This window comes from Chiloscyllium plagiosum, chromosome 18 (assembly GCF_004010195.1).
Source record: "Chiloscyllium plagiosum isolate BGI_BamShark_2017 chromosome 18, ASM401019v2, whole genome shotgun sequence".
NCBI classification, from domain to species: domain Eukaryota; kingdom Metazoa; phylum Chordata; class Chondrichthyes; order Orectolobiformes; family Hemiscylliidae; genus Chiloscyllium; species Chiloscyllium plagiosum.
Genome location: NC_057727.1, coordinates 10,806,611 through 10,831,047, shown reverse-complemented (window position 1 = coordinate 10,831,047; position 24,437 = coordinate 10,806,611). Strand labels below are relative to the sequence as shown.

Below are 24,437 nucleotides of genomic sequence, written 5' to 3'. Positions count from 1 at the left end.
ACCTTAAAGGAAAACTAATGATTCAACATTCTTCCCTTATGCTCACGATTATTATTCCTCCTTCCCTCAACCAGTATCAAAACAGATTGGAGTGTTATTCATTTAATGATTGCTTGTGGGACTTGTCAGTAACAGCAGTTCAAAATGGTAATAAATTGGATTTGAAATCCTTTGGGATATCTGTGTAGTGCAATAACATTTGCCTGGGAATCTTTATTACAAAGTTGTATAGTTTAAACAAAGACAGATACATCATCTCTTGAATGACAGTAGTAAAAATGGACTATTGGTTTTTTTATACCGAGGACTTTGAAAAAGAAAAGACAACTGACTTAAAAGCTGGTCATAACAATCATCTAACCACACAGGTTTGCCAGGCTCTGTGAAACCAGCATGAAATAAACAAACTCATCTGAACTGAAATTAACACATTTTAATCAAATGTCCAAGGGGCTGGAACACCCAGTCAGTCTCCCACTCATTTCCCATGTCGATTTGCATCAGTGTAATAAGTTTCACATTTTGGAGATATAGCATATTGTCTACAATTTTGGAGCTTAGAAACCCGAAGTTCAGACATTAGAATAAACAAATAAACTGTAGTTCAGGAAATTTATTTGGTAGAGCAGAGGCGATGGATTTGTAATGAGAATAAACTGGAGAAAGCTCTTTATCTTTTTTTCTCTCTAAACCTCTTAAGAAGGAAAAATGTTCAGTGATAGAAACAATTAAAATGAAACATCAGAACACTGAGGATTCAAAGGATTAACTGAAATACGTTCTACTCCTGAGGATACAAGACATCAGTTAACTAACCATGTTCTGTGGATAAAGCCTTTACACCTTCAGGTCTTTAAACTGTAGATCTCCTTTGTCAGCTTTTTGAACTGGACACCATCCCGTTTGAACATTGAATGTTTAATGTATATTTAATGTTGCATTTTATTATCTTTCTCTGAGTTAACAGATAATAAAATTATTCCTTTTTCTACTCCATAAAGTGTTGTAATTGGTTCCTTGTTGCTACTGGTGAACTAATTAACTACTTTTTTAATGGTGCTAAAAAGACTGTAAATTTTGTAAAGAATGTAAATAGTTATGGCCAATTGAGGAGCCGAATCACCCATCATTACTTGGTTGTAACACCTGTTAAATCTCAAAAGCATGTTTTCCAATGATCACACCATTTGGTTTTCTGAGGGAGGTTGTTAATCTGCATGATCTAACTATTTGATAATACCTCCTTGTGAGTTAATGCTAATTTCTATTAGTTATTGAACTGCTATCATAATCTCAACTCTTTGATACTTCTCTCCCTACACTTATGAAAATAGATTTCCTTAAAGCAAATTTTCTGAATTTTAGTATTCCAGAGGATGGGATTAACATGCCACGACTCATCATCAGTCAATTTAAATGGTTGGACAGGATCATAGATAGCAAGGTAGGCTCAAAAATGTTATCTTTAAATCTGTCTTCTCACAGCGTCCTTGGTTAAGATGAGTGTTTATACAACTGTAACATTTTGTTTAATTTGTTAATTTGATTCTGACTAATTAATTTGCTGTTTGAGCATATGTCCAGAGTCACCTTCAGAATCAGCAGAAAGGAAAATTGATTCCTTCCAGAGGTTAGCACTTAAGAGGAAATTCATTTGTATTTCCTTTTCATGGATGTCTCCCCTCTCCCTTTCTCTTCCCCACCCCAAAAAAGGTGCACTGCTTGGTGAACCTATATATAATCTTGAACTTTAATTGATCATTGGCTATGATCAGTAACTAATGGACATTTGTCAAGGAATGTTTGAGTTATTAAATTGGCACAATTTAGACTCATTTGAACAACTGGGACTACTTTCACTGCAGCAGGAAAAGGATAAGAGATTTTATGTTTTTGATATTATGAAGACTTTGCAGGGAAAATTTGAAATTCTGTTTTTTATATTAACATGCCACGACTCATCATCAGTCAGATTAAATGGTTGGACAGGATCATAGATAGCAAGGTAGGATATATTGATATCCTGTGACTCCTCAATTTGAAATTACCAGTAAGTGAGTGTGATGAGGAGAAATATGTATGCAGATATTAAGTAGCATGGCTTTGTCACAGGGAAGTATCTTTTGAAAAGCACCAAAAAATGCAGGACTAAAGCAGAGAGTTTAGGGGACTGGGATTCTCATTTGCCTGCTCTAGCAATGGCCTCCTTCTGCACTGAAAATGTCTGTTTGGTCAGGGATTTTGTTATGAAACTAGGTATTATTAGGACTTAATTTTGGAATAAAACCATCATCATAAAATACACGTCATTTGGAATTGATTGGAGAGTTACTGGAAGTTAATATTCTAATTTGTTGCTTATTGGAATCTTTGAAAAGGTAATTATCTTGTAATTATGCCTGTAAATTCTTTTTTGCATACTCTTTTGCTGTATCCTTTTGTTTAGTTACATTTGCTTACCTTATGGTTTGTAAATATGCAATATTTTCTATTTCATGTTTGTTTATGGAATTCAAGAACTGAATAGTACATTATGTGATAATTCCTCATTTCCCTCTGTGGTTTGTTCCAGGATTTGACTAGTAAGATTATGCAGCTCATTAGTGTTGGTCCTCTTGAAATTCAGCGTGACATCATCACCAGCTTGCCAGAGATTTTGGAAGACGCTCAACACAATGAAATTGCCAAGGAGCTTAAGTAAGTGAGATATGGAATATATGGTGCATGCCTTGTTTTTTGCATGTAGATGAGAGTTAAACTCCTGAGTCTGAACTATACAGTCCCACTTGCTGTTATTAATCTAGTGGAGTCACTTTTATGGTTGGTTTGTTGCCTCTGGCTTAAAGAGTCTGAGAATAATATCAATGTGGCTTGCACTCCTGACATTTATCTATAAGCAGGACTTCACTGTAGTCTCCCCACCTCATCCCATCATGTTCAGATTGGCTTAGACTACAGAAAGCATTCAACTCCAGTGGCAATATATCCCAACGAACATCAGTTGGGAAGAAAAAAATGAAGTGACAAGCTACTTTTAACAGTTTTTTCTATTAAAATGCTATAAAGTAAATTTTATATTCAGCTTGTAACATGAATTGTGACATATTTCGAGCTGTAAACATTACTGTCATGGTTGTGACCGTAATCATCATTTGGCTCGCACAACAGCTGAGCCTCGGAAGAGATTTGTAATGCTATCCAAGAAGCAGAAGTTTAAATATCCATGGAAAAAATCTAAATCCTGAAGTACAGTTACTAGATTGGACAATTGGGGAAACAAATTTACACTTTCCAATTTCGAGCTTGTATTTTCCTTCTGCTATTTATACTTTTTTTCTCAAAGAAAATTATTTTTCCACTTGTTTAACGTAACCACAGTAGTACATATTGACCCACTGGTCTAGTCAAGGCAATGTATACAAAAAGCCTTAGTGTAATCTCTGTCGACTGGCACAGCACAATTCTGCCTATTCAACCATTATTTTAAAGTTGCTGTTCCATTATAGAGTCATATAGCATGGAAACAGAGACTTAATTCTAACCAGTCCATGCCGACCATAATCCCAAACTAAACTAGTCCCACCTGACTCTCCTGGCTCATATCCCTCAAAACATTTCTTATTCATGTACTTAAAATGTCTTTTAAATGTTGTAATTGTACCTGCAAACGCCATTTCCTCTGGAAGTTCATTCCACACATGAACCACCTTCAGTGTACAAATTTGCCCGTCAAGTCTTTTTTTAAATCTCTCTCCTGCCACCTTGAAAATTTACCCTCTAGTCTTGATTTCCCCCATCCTAAGGAAAAGACCATTACAATTAACTGTGTCTATACCCCTCATAATTTTATGAACTTCTATAATGTTGCCTGTCAACCTCCTGTGCTCCAGTGAAAAAAAAGCCTATCCTGCCTTTCGTTAGAACATTGAAAGTGGTGTGTGTTATTACTATCCAATTTCTTTCTAGATCTCTTGAAATGCAAATTTGATTAAATTTATTGTATGATAATGTTCTTGGGTTTTTTTTGTGTTAATTTATATTCCACTCTGTTCTACATGATTTTTATTCTTTCTGACAGTTCCTTGTTGCAACAGAACACTCAGCTGACAGTGCCCATTCTGGATGCTCTCTCTAGCCTCAATCTTCATGCTGAGCTATTGATAGAGGTAAGCTTCCCTCATCTAAAATTGCAGTATTTAAAGTATGAAACTCCCTCACTTTCTGTTCAGCTATAGAATGTGTAGATAGATAATTGAAATTTTTTTAAAATTGCATTTCTTGTATTACTTCTTCTGTGTGCTACAATTGAGAACAGAAAGCAAGGCACCAGGACAAATACATTTTTGTTAGGAGGCATTTTGAGACACTTTAATTTCCCGAGTGTCTTTGATTGTTGAGGGGAGACCAAGTTAGTTATTGTATTCATGCCACCTAGAAAAGTGCATACGTAGTTCTGATCTGGAATGCTCTACCTGATGGAAGAAAATTCAGTGTGGTGGTAACTTTGAAGGCAAAGTCAGAAATTGCTGGAAAAACTCAGCAGGGATGCTAGCATCTGTGAGAGAAAGCAGAGTTAATGTCTGGTCCAGTGACCTGAATGGTGGCATAGTGGTAATGTCACTGAGGCCCGAGGTAATGTTTCTGGGCAAGAGTTCATACGTCACTAGATTGCTGGAGGACTTCAAATTCCATTGATAAATCAGGAATTAATAGCGAGTCTCAGTAATAGTGCCCATGAAACCATAATTGTTCGTTATAAAATACTCATTGTTGTTAACTAATGTTCTTTTAATGAAGGAAATCTGTTGTTCTTACCTATTTGTGACTTAGCATGTGTAGTTTGTTGATTCTATGTTGATTCTTCACTATCCACTGAAATGACCAAGTAAGTTGTTGATTTCACAGGCAATTAGGCAATAACAAATTCTGGCCTTGCCAGGACAACCCACATTACAACAAAAACAGGAGGAATAATAGAATCTCCACAGTCCAGATCAGAACTACGGCACATCAAGTCTGCACCAACCCCCTGAAGAGCATCCCACCTGACTCCCCTCAAACCCTGCACCACTCAGCATTTCCATGGCTGATCTGGGATTGTTAACCGGCTCTTTGTCCATGAGGGACATAGAGCTGTAGCCAATCTCGTCTCCATCTGGTATTTGCATATCTCCATCCAACATGGATGATTGGATTGAAGTCTGAAGAGATAATCCTGGAATATAACCTGCAACAGGAAAACCATCCGTATAATTTACAACCATATCATATGATGTGTTTGTACATTCAAAAATAAACGTTTATAATGTTACTGATATTTTGAACTTGATGTATGGATTTAAAATGGCAAATTTAAGATATATTCTAATTGCATATTCTCAAACAGAGCAGCCGTAGGGTATTTTCACATTGGAAAAATATTTCGATTTCTGATTCATTTCTCTTTGTTTTAAAAACTGCAGGTGCGTCATTCTGTTATGTCAACCTTGTCTGCAGTGAAACTTGATGATCTCCCTGTAGTTGTCAAGTTCATTTTTCATGCCATCAGAACGGAAGATGCTATAGAGGTAAAGCACATGAATATGCTTTTCTGTTGGAAATTCATAGCCAAAAATGAATTGTCAGCTGTTGTTAGAAGTAGTAACTGTCTGATGGATTAAGATTCTCTGAGACTTTGCTTGAGCACAGTTATCTTGGTTTTACACTTCTGAAAGACTAAGTTCTGACAATGAACAATTCCTTCATGCCAACTGAGGTTACCGGAAGGACTCTAGTTCTAAAGCTCTCCTTTCACCTGAGGTGTAGTGACCCTCAGGTTAAACCATCACCAATCAGCTCTCTCTATTGAGTGAACAGTCCTATGGCGCTCTGGCAATATGGTGACTTTACATTTAATAAAGTTTCAGTCTAGATTGTCAGTAGTGACATTGTTTCTGAGCCACACTTCTGAAATGAGACAATGCACTTGTCTAGAATGATATATATTCTTAATCATTCCAGTTCAGAAGTGTTATGATACCTCAGTAAAAACAATGACTGCAGATGCTGGAAACCAGATTCTAGATTGGAGTGGTGCTGGAAAAGCACATGGAAGTTTGGAACTGAGGTAAGGTGGAGGGAAGGGGAAATGAGGAAACTGGTGAAGTCCACATTGATGTCCTGGGGTTGAAGTGTTCCGAGGTGGAAGATGAGACGTTCTTCCTCCAGGCGTCGGGTGGTGAGGGAGCGGCGGAAAAGGAGGCCCAGGACCTCCAAGTCCTCGGCAGAGTGGGAGAGGGAGTTGAAATGTTGGGCCACAGGGTGGTGTGGTTGATTGTTGTGGGTGTCCCAGAGATGTTCCCTAAAGCGCTGTGTGAGGAGGCGTCCAGTCTCCCCAATGTAGAGGAGACCGCGTCGGGAGCAACGGATACAATAAATGATATTGGTGGATGTGCAGGTAAAACTTTGATGGATGTGTAAGGCTCCTTTGGGGCCTTGGATGGAGGTGAGGGAGGACGTGTGGGTGCAGGCTTTGCAATTCCTGCAGTGACAGGGGAGGGTGCCAGGACAGGAGGGTGCGTTGTTGGGGGTCGTGGACCTGACCAGGTAGTCACGAAGGGAATGGTCTTTGCGGAAGGTGGAAAGGGGTGGGGAGGGAAATATATCCCTGGTGGTGGGATCTGTTTGGAGGTGGCGGAAAGTTGACGGATGATTTGGTTTATGCAAAGGTTGGTAGGGTGGAAGGAGGGCACCAAGGGGGTTCTGTCCTTGTTACGTTTGGAGGGGTGGGGTCTGAGGGCGGAGGTGCGGGATGTGGACGAGATGCGTTGGAGGGCATCTTTAACCACGTGGGAAGGGAAATTGCGGTCTCCTAAAGAAGGAGGCCATCTGGTGTGTTCTGTGATGGAACTGGTCCTCCTGGGAGCAGATATGGCGAAGGCGGAGGAATTGGGAATACGGGATGGCAATTAACCATAACAAGGACAGAACTCCCCTGGTGCTCACCTTCCACCCTACCAACCTTCGCATAAACAAAATCATCCAATGACATTTCCGTCACCTGCAAACGGACCCCACCACCAGGGATATGTTTCCCTCCCCACCCCTTTCCGCCTTCCGCAAAGACCATTCCCTTCGTGCCTACCTGGTCAGGTCCACGTCACCCAACAACCCCCCTCTCCCGTCCTGGCAAGTTCCCCTGCCACTGCAGGAATTGCAAAACCTGTGCCCACACCTCCTCCCTCATCTCCGTTCAAGGCCCCAAAGGAGCCTTCCACATCCATCAAAGGTTTACCTGCACATCCACCAATATCATTTGTTGTATCCGTTGCTGCCGATGCGGTCTCCTCTACATTGGGGATACTGGATGCCTCCTCACAGAGCGCTTTAGGGAACATCTCCGGGACACCCGCACCAATCAACCCCACTGCCCTGTGGCCCAACATTTTAACTCCCCCTCCCACTCATGGATGTCCTGGGCGTCCTTCACCGCCGCTCCCTCACCACCCGACGCCTGGAGGAAGAACGCCTCATCTTCCGCCTCGAAACACTTCAACCCCATGGCATCAATGTGAATTTCACCAGTTTTCTCATTTTCCCCTTTCCCCCATCTTACCCCAGTTCCAAACTTCCAGCTCAGCACTGTCCCCATGACTTGTCCCACCTGCCTATCTTCCTTTTCACATATCCACTCCACCCTCCTCCCTGACTTATGACACTTCTCCAGGACAGGTGGGATTTGAATGGGAACTTCTGGGTCAGAGGGAAGTGTAGTAGCACAGCACATATGAAACCCATTCCTGATTAGAATAATTATATCAGCCTCTTCAGAAACATTATGATGAACCTATGGGGCTAGTTGGTCTTGAGAATTATACAGTAGATGTAATAACATCTCTGAACAGGTTGATTAGAAAAAATAGGTTTAAACATTAAGCTGCTCTGGTTCTAATTTTCTGTAAATTGTTGCTAGTTTCAGAAATCTGCTTCTGACCCAATAAACACATGGAATCCTACTTAAAGTATCTGATAGCCTGACATCCATCTTTAGTCAGCATGCCCTGAATGGATACTGACAGCCATGGACCTCCATATTAGGCCAGGTTTATTCTTGATCATAGTCTACAGTGATCTGCGTTGCCTTCTGCAGGAAATTCTCCTACTCTTACCACCTGCAATGAGCATAGCTAATTTCATAGCTAAAACGTTTCATAGCTAAAACGTTTCATAGCTAAAATGTTTCAGAGTGTGACTCGGAGTTGGTTACTGACGTAAAATCCAGGAAAATCCAAAATCCAGCATGGTCTTAGTTCTTTGGAGGCTAGAGTTTGGACTACATATGTACCGTAAAAGTAGAGGAAGCTGAAAGGATTTTTCTTGGTCCAGAGTAGACACACTGCCACTGTGACAAGAGCTCCATTCCAAATCGATAATACAAAACAAATTATATTAGGACAGTAATTCTTTAAAGAAGTTTTGGCTGCATCAGCCCATAGAACTAACTGTCAAAATTGTTCTTTTGTTAAATTTGTTGAAGATTTTACTTGGTGTAAGAGTAACTCTAGCCGGAGTGCAAAAGCCAAATACTGCAGGTGCTTGAAATGTGAATTGAAAATAGAAATTATTCAAAACAGCAGGTCAGGAAGTATTGTGGAAAGAAACAGAGTTACTTTCAGGTTCCTCTTTACTTTCACAGTACATACATAGTCCAAAGTCTAGCCTCCAAAGCACTAAGACCATGCTAGCTTTTGAATTTTCCCAGATTTTAGGTCAGCAACCAACTCCTTTGAGTCACACTCTGAAACATTTTAGCTATGAAATTGCATGTATTGCATGATAAAGCAGGTTGATCATCGAGCTATAAATTCTTCTGATATGCTCATTGCAGGTGGTAAGAGTAGGAGAATTTCCTGCAGAAGGCAATGCAGATCACTGTAGACTATGATCAAGAATAAACCTGGCCTAATATGGAGATCCATGGCTGTCAGTATCCATTCAGGGCATGCTGACTAAAGATGGATGTCAGGCTATCAGATACTTTAAGTAGGATTCCATGTGTTTATTGGGTCAGAAGCAGATTTCTGAAACCAGCAACAATTTACAGAAAATTAGAACCAGAGCAGCTTAATGTTTAAACCTATTTTTTTTAATCAACCTGTTCAGAGATGTTATTACACACATTTGGAGCATGTGGGACTTGAACCCGAGCCTTCTGTCCCAAGCCGAGGGACACTACCACTGTGCCACAAGAGGGCCCTCTGGTTTATGTTTAAATGACAATCATAGTTACAGCTATCGCCTGCACTTTTATTACATGAAATCACTGTCAGTTGCTAAGTTTTTTTTGTACCCCAACCTTTCTGAGATGTTACATTTTGATGTGGCTATGCGCAGTTTGATTTCAAAAATGGAAGTTTCTCATTATTTTGTATAAGAACAGTATGCCATTTGACTCTGAATTTAAATGTGGCTTTCATTGATGCAGCAACTGACCTCATGAAGAAGCCTTTGAACTTTGTTTGCTGAGACTTGCACTGTTTTTTCATTTTAGGTGATTACAGAATTGCGGATGAATCTAGGATTGGAATCTTGTGTGCTTCCTTCACAACTGCAGACTAGCCGAGACAAGCAGAAACAGAAGAGTGTTGCAGGGTATGATGCGAAAATATTTTATGCACAAGTGATTCAGCTGGAATTTGAAGAGTTCCGCGTTGCAATGTTATATTCCGATCCTTCGTGTTTGAACAGAAAGTAAAGTTCAAACTAAGGGGAAGCCAGATTAAAATTCACCCTTCTCTAAAATCAATCTTTCTGATGAAACAACTATTTAAGAAAGAAACTCGCATGCTATGTGGGACAATTCATGATAGGCTCCAGGATAAATGTGGATTTCAACAGCTTCATCATTTCCCCTCCCCTCACCTTATCCCAGTCCCAAACTTCCAACTCGGCACTGCCCACCGGACCTGTCCATCACTCCCCCCTCTGACCTATCACCTTCTCCCTCACCTTCATCCACCTGTCGTTTTCTCAGCTACCTTCCCTCCCCCACCCCCTCCCATTTATCTCTCAGTCCCGATTCACAAGCCTCATTCCTGATGAAGGACTTATGCCCGAAATGTCGATTCTCCTGCTCCTCGGTGCTTTTCCAGCACGACACTCTTGACTCTGATCTCCAGCAGCTGCAGTCCTCACTTTCTCCACAAAAGCTCTGTGGAATTACAAACCTATTGAGCTGTGTTAGCTATGGCTCTGTTGGTAACATTCTCACTTCTGCATTAGGAGGTTGGGGGTTCAAGTCCTACTCAAGACTTGAAGCCTAAAATTGAGGCAAACAGTCCACTGTGTTACTGAGGGAGTGCAGGAATGCCATCTTTCAGGAGACCCTAATTTTCCTCTCAGTGGACATTAAAGATCTCATGGCACTATTTCAAAGAAGAATGAGGAAGTATCCCTGGAGTCTTGTTGAATATTTATCTCTCAGTCAACATCACAAATGAAAATTGATCTGATGATTAATATTTTGTGCTTTTGGGAACTTGCTATGACAAGTTGTCTGTCCCACTTCCAGCATTACATTCAGTACCTGGTTCCCTTGGGCATTGCACAGAAGGTAGTGGGCTGATCCTTCGCCTGTTCTGGCTCGGAACATCGGCTCACTTTTGCAGGCCTCATGTGCCACATCCCCAGCTCTGGTGATGGGAGGGTGGGGGCCAAGCCCACATAACCCCTTCCTCACGCACACCACCAACTGGCTGCGCGACAGCACTGCCACAGCTCTGCTGGCTTTTCTTTGCAAATACTTCATTACTTGTAAAATGCTGTTTTACAGAAACATCTGTAAGTTAGACTTCTAGAGATATACAGTGTACTGTATGGAAACAGACCTTTTGGTCCAACTCGTCCATGCTGACCAGATATTTTAAATAAGTCTGGTCCCATTTGCCAGCACTTGGCCCATATCCCTCCAAACCCTTCCTATTCATATACCCATTCAGATGCCTTTTAAATGTTGTAATTGTGCCAGCCTCCATCGCTTCCTCTGGCAGCTTATTCCATCCATGCACCAAACTTTGCATGAAAAGATTGCGCCTTAAGTCCCTTTTTTAAATCTTTCCCCTCTCACCTTAAACCAAAGCCCTCTAGTTTTGGACTCCTGCATCCCAGAGAAGACTTTGTCTATTCACCCTATCCATGCCCCTCATGATTTTATAAACCTCTGTAAGGTCACCCCTCAGCCTCTGACGTTCCACGGAAAATATCTCCAGTCTACTCAGCCTCTCCCTGTATCTAAAACCCCCGTTTCCCCCCACCCCCCCAACCCTGGAAACATCCTTGTAAATCATTTCTGAACCTTTTCAAGTTTCACAACATCCTTCCAAGAGCAGGGAGACCAGAATTGCACGCAGCATTCCAAAAGTGGCTGAACCAACTTCTGCAGTCAATGCACTGGCCAATAAAGGCAAGTATACCAAACACATTCTTTCCTCTCCTGTTGACCTGTGACTTTCAACTTCAAGGAACTATGAACCTGCACTCCAAAGTCACTTTGTTCAGCAACACTCCCCAGGAACTTCCTACTAAGTGTATAAGTCCTACCCTGATTTACCTTTCCAAAATGCAGCACCTCACATTTATCTAAATTAAACTCCATCTGCCACTCGGTCCATTGGCCCATCTGGTCAAGATCCCATTGTATCCTCGAGTAACCTTCGCTGTCCACTATACCTCCAATTTTGGTGTCATCTGTAAACTTACCAACCACACCTCCAATGTTCGCATCCAAATCATTGATATAATTAATGAAAAACAGTGGACCTAAGACTGATCCTTGTGGCACACCACTGGTTACAGGTCTTCAGTCTGAAAAGCAACCCTCTGTCTTCTACTTTCGAGCGAGTTCTATATCCAAATAGCTAGTTCTCTCTCTATTCCATGTGAGCCAACCTTGCCAACCGGTTTACCGTGAGGAACCTTGTCGAGCACCTTACTGAAACCCATATACATCACGTCCACTGCTCTGCCCTCGTCAATCCTCTTTGTTTCACCTTCAGAAAACTCAAATAAGTTCATCTGATATGATTTTCCATGCACAAAGCCATGCTGACATTTCCTAAACAGTCCTTGCCTTTTCAAATACATGTAAATCGTGTCCCACAGGATTCCCTCCAACAACTTGGCCCACCACTGATGTCAGGCTCACTGGTCTATAGTTCCCTGACTTTTGTTTACCACCTTTCTTAAGTAGTGGTGCCATTGTGGCCAACCTCCAGTCTTCCAGCATCTTGCCTGTGGCTATTGATGATGCAAATGTCTCAGCAAGGGGGCCCAGCAATCTCTTCCCTAGCTTCCCACAGAGTTCTCGGATACTCATGATCAAGTCTTGGGGATTCATCTACCTTTATGTGTTTTAAGACATCCAGCAGCACCACCACTTCTGTAATATGGACATTTTTTCAACATGTGGCTATTTACTTCCCCACATTCTCTCTCTATCTTCCATATTCTTCTCCACAGTAAACACCGATGCAAAGACTCGTTAGTATCTCACCCCATCTCCTGTGGTTCCACATAGGTGGCCTTGCTGATCGATAAGGGGCCCTATTCTCTCCTTAGTTACCATTTTGTCCTTAATGTATTTTTAGAATCCTTTCAGATTCTCCATAACCCTATTTGTTAAAGCTCTCTCAAGTCGCCTTTTGTCCTCCTGATTTCCCTCTTAAATATACTTCAATGCTTTTATACTCTTTTAGGGAATCAGTCGATTTCTGCTGTCCAAACCTGACATATGCTTCCTTATTCTTAATCAAAACTTCAATTTCTCTAGTCATCCAGCATTCCCTACACCAACCAACCTTAGCCTTCTCCCTAACAGGAACATACTGTCTCTGGACTCCTGTTATCTCATTTTTGAAGGCTTTCCATTTTCCAGCCATCCCTTTACCTGTGAATAAACGCCCCCAATCAACTTTTGGAATTTCTTGTTTAATGTTGTCAAAATTGGCCTTCCTCCAATTTAGAACTTTAACTTTTAGATCCTGTCTATCCTTTTCCATCAGTATTTTAAAACCAGTAGAATTATGGGTCACTGGCCCCAAAGTTTTCCCCTACTGACATCTCAGTCACCTGCTTAGCCTTATTTCCGAAGAATAGGTCAGGTTTTGCACCCGGTACATCCACATATTGAATCAGAAAATTTTCTTGTACACACTTAACAAAATCCTCTCCATCCAAGCCCTTAACACTATGGCAGTCCCAGTCTATATTTGGAAAATTAAAATTCCCCACCATAACCACCCTTGTATTCTTACAGATGACTAAAATCTCCTTACAAATTTGTACCCCAATTTTCACTGGCTATTGGAAGGTCTATGGTACAATTCCCAATAAGGCGATCATCCCTTTCTTATTTCTCAATTCCACACAAATAACTTCTGTGGACACATTCCCAGGAATATCCTCCCTAAATATAGCCGTAATGTTATCCCTAATCAAAAACTCCTCTCCCTTCCTCTTGTTTCCTTTTTGATCTTTCCTAAAGCACCAAAACCCTGGAACATTAAACTTTGTGAAAGGTATCCTATTTTTTTTTTGCTGCTTATAACTTGCAACATACAGATTCCAATATTCTTTAGAGAACTGATAATCCAGAAGTATGGTAATAAAAATAAATTGCTGAAAAAACTAAGCAGATCTGGGAACATCTGTGAAGAGAAATCAAAGTAAAACTTTTGTGTCCAGTGACCGTTCTTCAAAACAGAAATATGGTAATGCTCTACCATTAAGACTTTTTGTTTTATGCTAATGGAACCCACAAAGTGGAAGAGAAAATGCATCTGGCTTCTACAACTAGTCTGTATCAGGAGTTTCTTAAATATGATGCAACACTCGTTCAGAAGTCAGACTTCCTTGATAATGACTGATGTTGATTAATGTGCTGTTTTTGTATTTAGAGCTTTAGTGAATCAAGAGAATAGTGGTCATGACTGCGTTGCGATCATGTTTGATGTCATCAAAGCTGCAATAAGATTTCAGAAAGCAACAGCTGAAGCTTGGATTAAGGTAATTCCTAATTTTTTTTGATGTCGAAGAAGTCTTCGAGGCCAAAAATTTAAATAGGTTAATAGGAGTGAAGTACAAAAGGTTAATATGACACTTTAGTTTTGCATGTTGTGAACCACGTGTACTCAGCTTGTCTTGGGCAGGCCTGTTATTATGAAACCAAATCGATATCAGGACCTGTGACTATTAGCATTGAACCTCTTTGATCACAAGGAACTGTGATTTCAGAATCGGTTAAGAATCAAATATATTGGGTCTAGATTCACAAATAGAATGACAGATTTCCTTCCCTCGAGGACATTGGTAAATCAGATGGCAATCAGTCATAGTTTCTGGCACAATAACATTGAATACATTTGATTTCAGATATTAATGGAATTTGAGTTCTATCAGTGATTTTTACCTCTGTGGTTTGCTGACTATTAGCTGGGCCCTCTTGCTTGCTAGCCCAGTGACATTTGTGCTCGGCCAACACCCCTGTATCTTTCAAATTCTTTGAAGCACTATAGGGTGCATCCTCCTTTATACATGATATCTTTCCTACATCAAAGGTACATGTCACAGGCCCTCATGATGTGTCTTAAATCCTTTGAAGACAATTTATTCATGAAAACAGTTGTAGTTGTTTTCATCAAAGCTAATTCTTGAAATTCTTTTTAAAAACAGCATTATTAACGACTATCTTTCTATGATATAGTTAATGGATGTCTTCAGCTTTGCTTATTATCCTAATGATCAAATTTGTACCGTACTTTCTCATGCCCAATATAATGACTTGCAATAATTTCCTTACACAAACCCTTTTCCTGAATAATATACAGACTCTGAAACCACAGGCAAGCTTTGCTACTTTCTCATGACATTTCAAAGTCAACAGGTTTCCCTTGGAAAGTCTGCTGCTCTATAGTACAAAGAACTTGGAACCTTTAAATCTCGAGGGAGTACAACAAGGTCCCCCTCCTCCTTTTTCAACCATAAACTCTATGTGACTCTCCCTAACATTCTGCTGAGATAGATTTAACAAAATCCATCTTTGACCATGAAATTGGAAAAAAAGTAAATGGCTATGTACATCTTTACATTGCATGTAAACGCTTACATGCAATATAATAATGATGCCAATTAATAAGTCTGCAAGGGCTGTTTCCCCTTGGAAAGAAGAAGGCTAAGACGAGACCTGATAGAGATTTTCCAGATCATGAGTGGGCTGGATAGAATAGATGGGGAGAAACTGCATCTAAAAGGAATTAGAATAAAAGGGCATAGACCTAAAGTGGCCTGTAAAAGAAGCAGTGTGAAATGAGGCAAAACCTTTTCATTCAGCGAGTAGTTGGAATATGGAATGTACTGCCTGCAGGTGCGTTGGAGGTAGATTCATTTGAGGTACTCAAGAGGGCATTGGCTGATTATTTGGATAAAAATAGTGTGCAAGGGTATATACAAAAAGCATGAAATGAGCACTTGATGCTTGTTTAATGAACATGATGCTTGTTTAATGAACCTGTACAGGCATGACAGGCAAAATGGTCTCTTCTGAGCCATAACACTTCTGTGATTCTGTGAAATATGGCTTGCTTTTTTTTGGGAAGACATCTCAAGCACAAAATAAAGCTATGCTTACTCTTGAATACACACATTTCTGCAGCATATTTAATATTTACTGAATATGGTGTCTCAGACACTGGTTACTGGATCGAAATACTCTTACTGCATTAGTGAAATCTAAAAAAAAGAAAATAAACAGTAGAAATGAGAGGTCTTTTTCTTAATTTCGTTGTTTCTAATTAGCTCACATTCCTCATAGAAGTCACTGATACTTTCTTGGGCACAATTGCAAGGATGTCAGCATTCTTCCAGTGTTCTTGGGCCAAGTCTCAACTCTTTACATCTGAACTCGAATCATGAATACTCTTAGGATAATAAAAAGTAGAGGGAAACATAGCCAAACTTTGTGCTGTGCTCAACCGGCATCCATGCAAGTGCATCACATTTCGGAATGAAATGTGTACAATTCTGGTCGCCGCATTATAAGAAGGATGTGGAAGCTTGTGTACAGTTCTGGTCACCACATTATAAGGAGGATGTGGAAGCTTTGGAAAGGGTGCAGAGGAGATTTACTAGGGTGTTGCTGGTATGGAGGGAAGGTCTTACGAGAAAAGGCTGAGGGACTTGAGGCTGTTTTTGTTGGAGAGAAGAAGGTTGAGAGGTGACTTAATAGAGACATATAAGATAATCAGAGGGTTAGATAGGGTGGACAGGGAGAGCCTTTTTTCAAATATGGTGACAGCGAGCACGAGGGGGCATAGCTTTAAATTGAGGGGTGATAGATATAGAACAGATGTCAGAGGTAGTTTCTTTACTCAGAGAATAGTAAGGGTATGGAATGCTTTGCCTGCAACGGTAGTAGATTCGCCAACTTTAAGTACATTTAAGTCATCATTGGACAAGCATATGGATGTACATGGAATAGTGTAGGTTAGATGGGCTTCAGATTGGTATGACAGGTCGGTGCAACATCGAGGGCCGAAGGGCCTGTACTGTGCTGTAATGTTCTATGAGTGTGATCATCATCAGCACAACCGTAACTAATTTTTACGTCTGTTCCGATAAGCCATGTGATGAAGCCAATTATAGCTCCCAAAGCACTACTCCAATTGGTTTAAGATAACTGTGGATGTACTGGGATTAAATTTGGAACTTGAGAGTCCTTCACAGCTGAGTATCATACCATCTTTCAAGGCACATTTGAAAGGAAGATTTTTTTTCCTGCTTTAGCACTGAATGCAAAAGCAGAAGTTGCTGGACAAGCTCAGCATGCCTGGCAGGATTTGTGAAGAGAAATCAGAGTTAATAGAGGAAGGGTCACCTGAAACGTTAACTCTGATTTCTCTTCACAGATTCTGCCAGACCTGCTGAGCTTTTCCTGCAACCTCTGTGTTTGCTTCTGATTTACAGCATCTGCAGTTCTTTTGGTTTTTATTTAGTACTGAATACCTCCATTTATAAAGCCCAAAATCCCATACATTTTGCTAACCACTTAATTTATCCTGCCATCTTCAAATATGTATGCATGTGCATTAACAGGTTCCTGTATCCTTTTCAGAACTGTACCATTAAGTCCATATTGTGTTTCCGCATCCCTTTTGCCAGAATGTATTATTTTATTCTTCTGAGACTTGCATTTATGTAGCATGTTTTATGACCTCAGAGCACCCAAAAACAATTTACAATAAAGTATATTTCGTGTGTAATTACAGTTATGTGGAAAGCTTGGCAGCCAAATTGTGCAATGCTAAACTCCTCCAATGGTAATGTGAACATGACAAGATCATCTGTTTTGGTGATGTTGGTTCAAGCATAAATTTTGACCAGGACAGTGATAGAACTCCCTTGAGTTTCTTCACATATTGGCAAGTGCTCAATTGTACCCTTGAAAGTGAACAGACAGGACCTCACCTCAAAGATGGCCCCTCAGACAGTACAGTACTCCCTCAGCACTGTGGTGTAAACCTAGATTATGTGGTAAATTCTCTGGGGTATAATACTTGTACCTTAGATATTGATGTGAAAGAAAACATAAAGAACAATACTCTTTCCTGTTCCAGGCTATTGAAGTGGTCGATTCTGCTGCCGGGCACAAGGTAACTAATTCCCTTTGCTATCCATGTTTCTTGTGATTGTTGCAAGATTTCCTCATTTCAAGAAGAAAACATTGAGGCAACTCTGTCATATTTTGAAATGTGGTGCCAGTGAACTAGTTGTATTAACTGTCCAGTTTTAATCTGTCCAGTGCAGTCAACAGGGGTCTTTGTTTCATCTCTAACTGAGATAATAAATAAGAGAGTGCTATTGGCTTTGCCCATTTTAAAAAGTGATGGAAGGTTAACAGAATTTAATATTCTGACAAAGCATTTATTCAGTACCCAATCTTGATCTAGGAATGGGAGAACCAAAATTAAAACTGTATCTCCAGTATTGGGAAGGATGATGGCCCATTTGCCAACTTGTTCTGATTATTTATAACCAGAGTGATTTATTTACTCGCATTCCCTCCACTATTTCTTTATAACTCTGCAATTTCTCACCCCTCACAATTCTTATTCAATTCCATTTTGCAAATTATTATCGAATCTTCTTCCACTTTCTCGGTGTATTCTAGATCACAGTTCTCTGTGTATATAATCTTCTCCTTAACTCGCCGCTAATTCTTTTGTTAATAACTCAATTCTTCCTCTTCCTTCTACTGGTAAGAATTGCTGTACTTCCAGGCTTGGGTTGCAAAATAACTTATTCTTGTAGTTAGTAAATGCTTCTTCAGTGAAAAGTTTTTTGCTGTAGTGGATGGAAGGGATACAGAGTTCTCCCACTCTTGCTGTTGATGATATTGAGCTGTTGACATATTGTAATATTTTTGATTCCTTTTGAAGGTTATAGATCTATTGGTTCTTCTAATCCTCCACACAACCAGTACAAACAATATCAAGAAACAAGTGGAGAAACTGTTACGTAGCAAAGTTCGTCTTGGCCATATTGGGGATCAGCTTTTGCAGATTGCATTCAGAAGTCATGTTGTGGTTAGTATCACTAACTAACTGAGGTTATTTTATACTTTTAAGTTATGAAACCTTGTGCTGAAATTTACCATTGCAAAGAGGATTATGTTTAAGCTACACCAAACTCTCAAATTTTCTGCAATTTCCAGCATTGTGCCACCACTGAACACATTTTCCCCTGTCCTGTCAGCATTCCACAGAGACCAATACCACTGCAGCATCCTGCTACATTCCTCTATTACTCCCAATACTTCATCCACGTTCCACTTCATGACACCTTCCCATGGAATCACAGGGTAGTAGTATTTGCCCCTTTAACTCCTCCCTCCTCACTGTCCAAGGCCTCAAACACTCCTCCTATGCGAAATGGTGATTGGCTTGTACTACTTTCAATCTACTACATCCACAGCTCACAATGTGGTCTCCTCTCAGTCAAAGAGACCAAATGCAATCAAGATAATTGCTTCGCCATACATTCAGTTATCAAGTGTAACTCCAGTCTTCGGTGGATTACCGTTTTAATGCACCATTTTGTTGTCAGGTTCTTATTTCTGCCCTAGCCCGCTACAGTGTTCCTGGTACAGTGTTGCAAAATTGAGGAACAACACCTCATTTTTGGTTTAGGCATTTTACAGCCCCCTGCACCCAGTGCTGAATTCTGACTTCCAACCTGACGTTTCTTTGTCTCCCACCCAATATCAGTATGTTGTGTTTTTTTTCTCTACAACCATTACTGCTGTCTTTATCTTTTGATTTACAATGCCTTTCGTCTCCAATCTCCCTTAACGTTTCCCATACCTGCCCTTCTGTTTCACCTGCCCTTCCCCCTTTCAACAACATAACTCACTGCTATCCCATCTCTCTTCTCTTCTAACAAAAGAGACCTTGGACTCAAAATTTTAACTGTTTCCCTGTTCACCGATGCTGAGTTTCTTCAGCACTTTGTCTTTATTCCACATCTCCAGAATATGCAGCAGTTTGCTTTGAGTCATAGTCATAGAGCTTGTAAACATACACTTCAGTCCAAAGAGTCCATGCCGACATTTTCCCAAACTAAACTAGTCCCACCTGCCTGCATTTGGCCCATATCCCGCCAAATCATTCCTATTCACGAACTTATCCAAATGTCTTTTAAATGTTGTAACAGTACCTGCCTCCACTGCTTTCTCTGGCAGTTCATTCCACGCATGAACCACCCTCTGTTTAAAAAAAAGTTGTCCCTTATATCCTTTTTAAATCTTTCTCCTCTCACCATAAAAATAAGTTCCCTAGTCTTGAAATACCCCAGCCTATGAAAAAGACCCTTGTCATTCACCTTATCTATTGTTACGACAGAGGTAAACCCCTCTGTTACTTAAACCAAGCACCCAGAAAAGCTTACCTTACCTTGTAATTTATTAAAATATGAGTGACAGAACTCCCAAATTCCACTATTTAAAGAAAATAACATCAATTTATTTTTTAACTCTAAAAGTGAACATAAAACAACAACTATTCACAACTCTAAGCCCCTCTTTCTCTTAACTACTTACGATCTGCCTCCAACTCTATAATAATATGCTGTTCCAGTTAGACACTTGTTAAAATTACATCAATTTAATTTCAAAACCACACAGTCGCTTCACTCTTCCTGTTGCTGATTTCTCTGGGTCATCGTCTTTCTTTTTACTGTGAGTATGTTTCATATGAAAAGGTACCTTTTGATGGAGAGTATTTTCTAATTTCTTTCAGAGCAAGATGTTAGATGGGCAATTAGCTCTTCATGAGTTTCTCTCTCTATGACAGTTGCTCTCTGACCAATTTTCAAAATGTCCACATTTTATACTCCTCCCCCCACTGGTTCGATGTTGGCAAAACAATAAATTCAAACTCGATTAGGTTTTAGAATCCTGGGGCATAATTTAAACTGGTTAAATTCGAATTGTTGTCACAACAGCAATCAAACCTCAGGTATCCATTTCACAGCCAAATGTTACTCTTTTTTTCAATTTTTCCAGTATACTCTGGGACTACCATCTAGTCAGATACTCAGGTGCTTATAACCTCTTAGTTCAGAACAACATTTTCTCTCTCTTTAAAGGTACAGTACATGCCTTCAACTTCATAACAACAAGCCCCTTATGATTTTATAAGCCTCTATAAGGTGAACCCTCAACTTCCTACACTGCAGTGAAAAGTGTCCCAGCTTTCCAGTCTATTCTTATATCTCAAACCCTTAGCTATTTTTCCATCAGCTTGACCCATTCACAAAACAGTTTTATTTTGCCTGCTGAAGTGTAGTCAGGTTTTGGGTATGATGAATACTGGGGCATAATTCCTTCTACATAAATTTTCATCATTTTAGCCAGTCTTCTCTGCTCACTCACTCCAAAATTATCTATCTGTCATCCTTTTCCTGTTTTATATTTTTCTCTTTGACAAGTTTTCTCCCTTTTGTCTCCAGTTACTGCCCATTTCATCAGGGGTTCCCAGTATGCTGATGTTTTATACTCTTCAAGTTTATTTATATTAGGCAATTTTCCTTTTGCTTTTGAAATAAACCGAAGAGTGTAACTATTATGTTTTTAATATTCTGGCTCAATGTATCAGTATTAATTGTTAATGACTCTAGAGGATTTTCGGTGGCAGTTGTTAATTTTATCCTTCTGAAAACCTAATTAAATAAGAACATATCTTTGCTCGTCCTTTGAGCAGAAGATAACCATGTTAATCTTCTGAGGTGTTTGGTTGGATTCCAATGACTGTGTAAATGATTGCTAAGGTTAAACCAGATAGGACAGGATATCACAGAATTGATTGCATCAGGTGTGGGCCACAACTGAAGTGTTGTGTGCAGTTCTGGTCACCATATTAAATGAAGGATGTGATTGTGTAAGACAGGATGGAGATGAGATTTGCCAGGATGTTGTATGGACTGGAGGGTCTGAGCTGTGAAGAAAGATTGCATAAGCTGGGCTTATTTTCCTTTGAGCAGTCAAGGTTGACAAGGGAACCTCATAGAAGTGCACAAGATTATGAGAAGCCTTGATCGGGTAACTGGCAGACTCACTTTGCCTTAGAAGAGGGGTCAATCACATCAATTTAAGGTAAAAGGTTGAGGGTAGGGTGGTGAGAGCTTGAAAGAATGGTTGAGGTAGAAACTCATAGGATTTAAGTCTCCAGGGCTATAGGCCTGAAAGCTGCAAAATAGGATTAATATTGTCAGATTTTTGTTGACTGACCTGGACACAATGGGCCAAGTCATCTCTATGACATTCTTCTGTGCTGTAAGCGCCATTGAAAGATGCAGCAATCCTGTCCACTCCTAGAACTTCAAATTGATCTTCGAACTTCCCGTGAAGGCTTCAGTTTCCTTGTAGCATTTCCTTTGACGTGATTAGAGAGCAGCCAAATCCAAGTGCTCCAGCGAAGATTTGTTTTATTAAGTGACTGTTAGGCCATTTGGCTATATGATCAACTCAATTTGTAATTGTCTCAGTGTGGATGCTCAGCTAAGCATTTCAGCATTTCACCATAAGCATTTTGCCCTATCAATCCTCCGAAGTGCATCCCATCCATAGCCAGGCTCCTCTCCTCTCACCCCACATTTGACAAGGCCAATCCACCCAACCTGCACATGTTTGAATTGTGGGAGGAAACCAGAACACCTGAGGAAATACACGCAGACATAGCAAGAACATGTAAACTTCACACAGTCAGCCAAGGCCACACCTGAACCCAGGTTCCTGGCACTGTGAGGCAGCAGGGCTAACCACTGAGCCACCATGCCACTAATTCTGGCAAAGATTTGGCAGGCAGCCGAAAGAAATATGATTCCTTTCCTGGTTGTTGCAAAATTTGGCAAGTTTCTTTCCACTCCTACAGGTCAACATTAATTGTGCTACCATAGTGCAAGGCCAACTACCTGTGGGATCATGATTCTTTGTAATTGAATCATGATACCAACTTTGCAAGCTGTCAGTGATTCAGGCAATAGGTTCAGTTAAAGCTCTGTATATAGCATATTGCAGTGTACACTGTTATTTTGTCAAGTTTGTTCCTTATAGTCAGAAATAGCCCTTTTCTTTGCTAAACATTCCACTATTTCTTTCCAGGTTGTCCGTGAGTACTTTCCCTCTGTGCTGTCCTTGGCCCAGACCTTGTTGAGATCCTCAGATGTAACTGTGGTGTCATTTGGCAGTCAAATGTATAAGCATGCATTTATGATGTTTGATTCCTACTGTCAGCAGGTAAGAGAAAGGTTTCTGTGTGTTGCTTCTTACTCTTGCGGGGAGCTAACTTTTTCTGGGATGGAGTTTCATTGGGCATTTTCTGACTTCACAATTGAGTGACTATTTATTATATATGAACCTAAGCTATGAGTAGACAGTTTGTCTGTAAGAAGTATCATGACCAAAATCTGACCTTAATCACATCCAGAGATATGATTTTGCTTGTCAATGAAAATCAATGGCCTGTATTTTAAAATGGCTCTTCTGTTGTGCTGAGAACATTTCATAGGTTCATACTGAACATCTGTCTTTTGAAGTCTTGCTTATACTATCATTGATTGCTGGCCAAAGTACACATTAATATATTCCCTTTCCTATAGTCTCTTGATCCTTGATCAAATTAATTCCTTGATCAGATTAAGTTATAGTGCAAAGGGAATCTAATGTTATAGTATCCACACTGTAAAAATTAAAAGTTGAAAAACTAAAGCAAGTTGGAGGTACCTTTGTTTTTCTGCTGGCATTCTAATTTTATGATGCTTGTTGGTGGCTGTCAGGTCATTGGCTCGAAGTCTGGTGTTGTTCAATGCACACATGAATAGAAGCAGGATCAGGTAGGCCACTCCGTCCCTCAGGTTAACTCTGTCTTTGAACAAGATCATGACTGATCTGATAGTAGCCACAAATCCATATCCCTTCCTACCCATAAAACCTTTCACCACCTTGCATTTCAAAAATCTATCTACTGCTGTCATAAAAATATTCAAGGACTGTGCTTCCATTACCTTTATAGGAAGAGATTTCCAAAGAGACACAGCTTACTGTGAGCAAAGAACATTAGGAATAGAAGGTGGGGCAGGCCATTTGGCCCCTTGAGCCTGTTGTGCCATTCAATAATCTTTTTGTGGACTTAGCTCCACTTACTCGCCTGCTCACCATAACCTTTAATTGTTTTACTGTTCAAAAATCTTAGCTTTTTCACCTTCAAACGAGGTAGCCTCAACTGCTTCACAAGACAAGGAATTCTACAGATTTACAACCCTTTGGGTGAACAAGTTCCTCCTCAACTCTGTCCTAAATCTGCTCCCCCTTATTTTGAGGCTGTGTCTCTAGTTCTAGTTTCATCAGCCAGTGGAAACAATCTCCCTGCTTCTATCCTATCCATTTCCTTCATAATTTTATATGTTTCCATAAGATCACCCCTCATTTTTCAAAATTCCAATGATTATAGTCTGTCTACTCAATCTCTCCTCATAAGCCAGCTCTCTCAACTCAGGAATCAACGTAGCGAATCTCCCCGGCACCCCCTCCAGTGCCAGTACATCCTTTCTCAAGTAAGGAGACCAAAACTGTACATAGTACTCCAGTTGTAGCCTCACCAACACCCTATACAGTTGCAGCATAACCTCTCTTTTTTAAATTCCATCCCTCTTGCAATGAGGGACAATATCCCATTTGCCTTCTTAATTACCTGCTGCACCTGCAAACCAACATTTTGTGATTCATGCACAGGGGCATGCAGGTCACTGTGCACAACAGCATGCTGCAATTTTTCACCATATAGATAATAATAAATTTTACTGTTACATTTTCTTATCTCTGTTTTAAATGGGTGACCTCTAGTCCCAGACTC

At 40.2% G+C, this 24,437-nt stretch overlaps 1 protein-coding gene across 1 annotated transcript in view; it reads left to right on the top strand.

The window, feature by feature from the left end:
• The window catches only part of fancd2 (FA complementation group D2), a 98,835-nt gene that overhangs the window by 17,672 nt on the left and 56,726 nt on the right, over positions 1-24,437 (top strand). Inside the window, exons 7-15 of the mRNA XM_043707668.1 lie at positions 1,366-1,444; positions 2,573-2,697; positions 4,079-4,166; positions 5,463-5,567; positions 9,530-9,630; positions 13,932-14,040; positions 17,646-17,681; positions 18,468-18,614; positions 22,688-22,822. Coding sequence (XP_043563603.1) covers positions 1,366-1,444; positions 2,573-2,697; positions 4,079-4,166; positions 5,463-5,567; positions 9,530-9,630; positions 13,932-14,040; positions 17,646-17,681; positions 18,468-18,614; positions 22,688-22,822 — 925 coding nt within the window. The remainder of the gene's footprint in view (positions 1-1,365; positions 1,445-2,572; positions 2,698-4,078; positions 4,167-5,462; positions 5,568-9,529; positions 9,631-13,931; positions 14,041-17,645; positions 17,682-18,467; positions 18,615-22,687; positions 22,823-24,437) is intronic.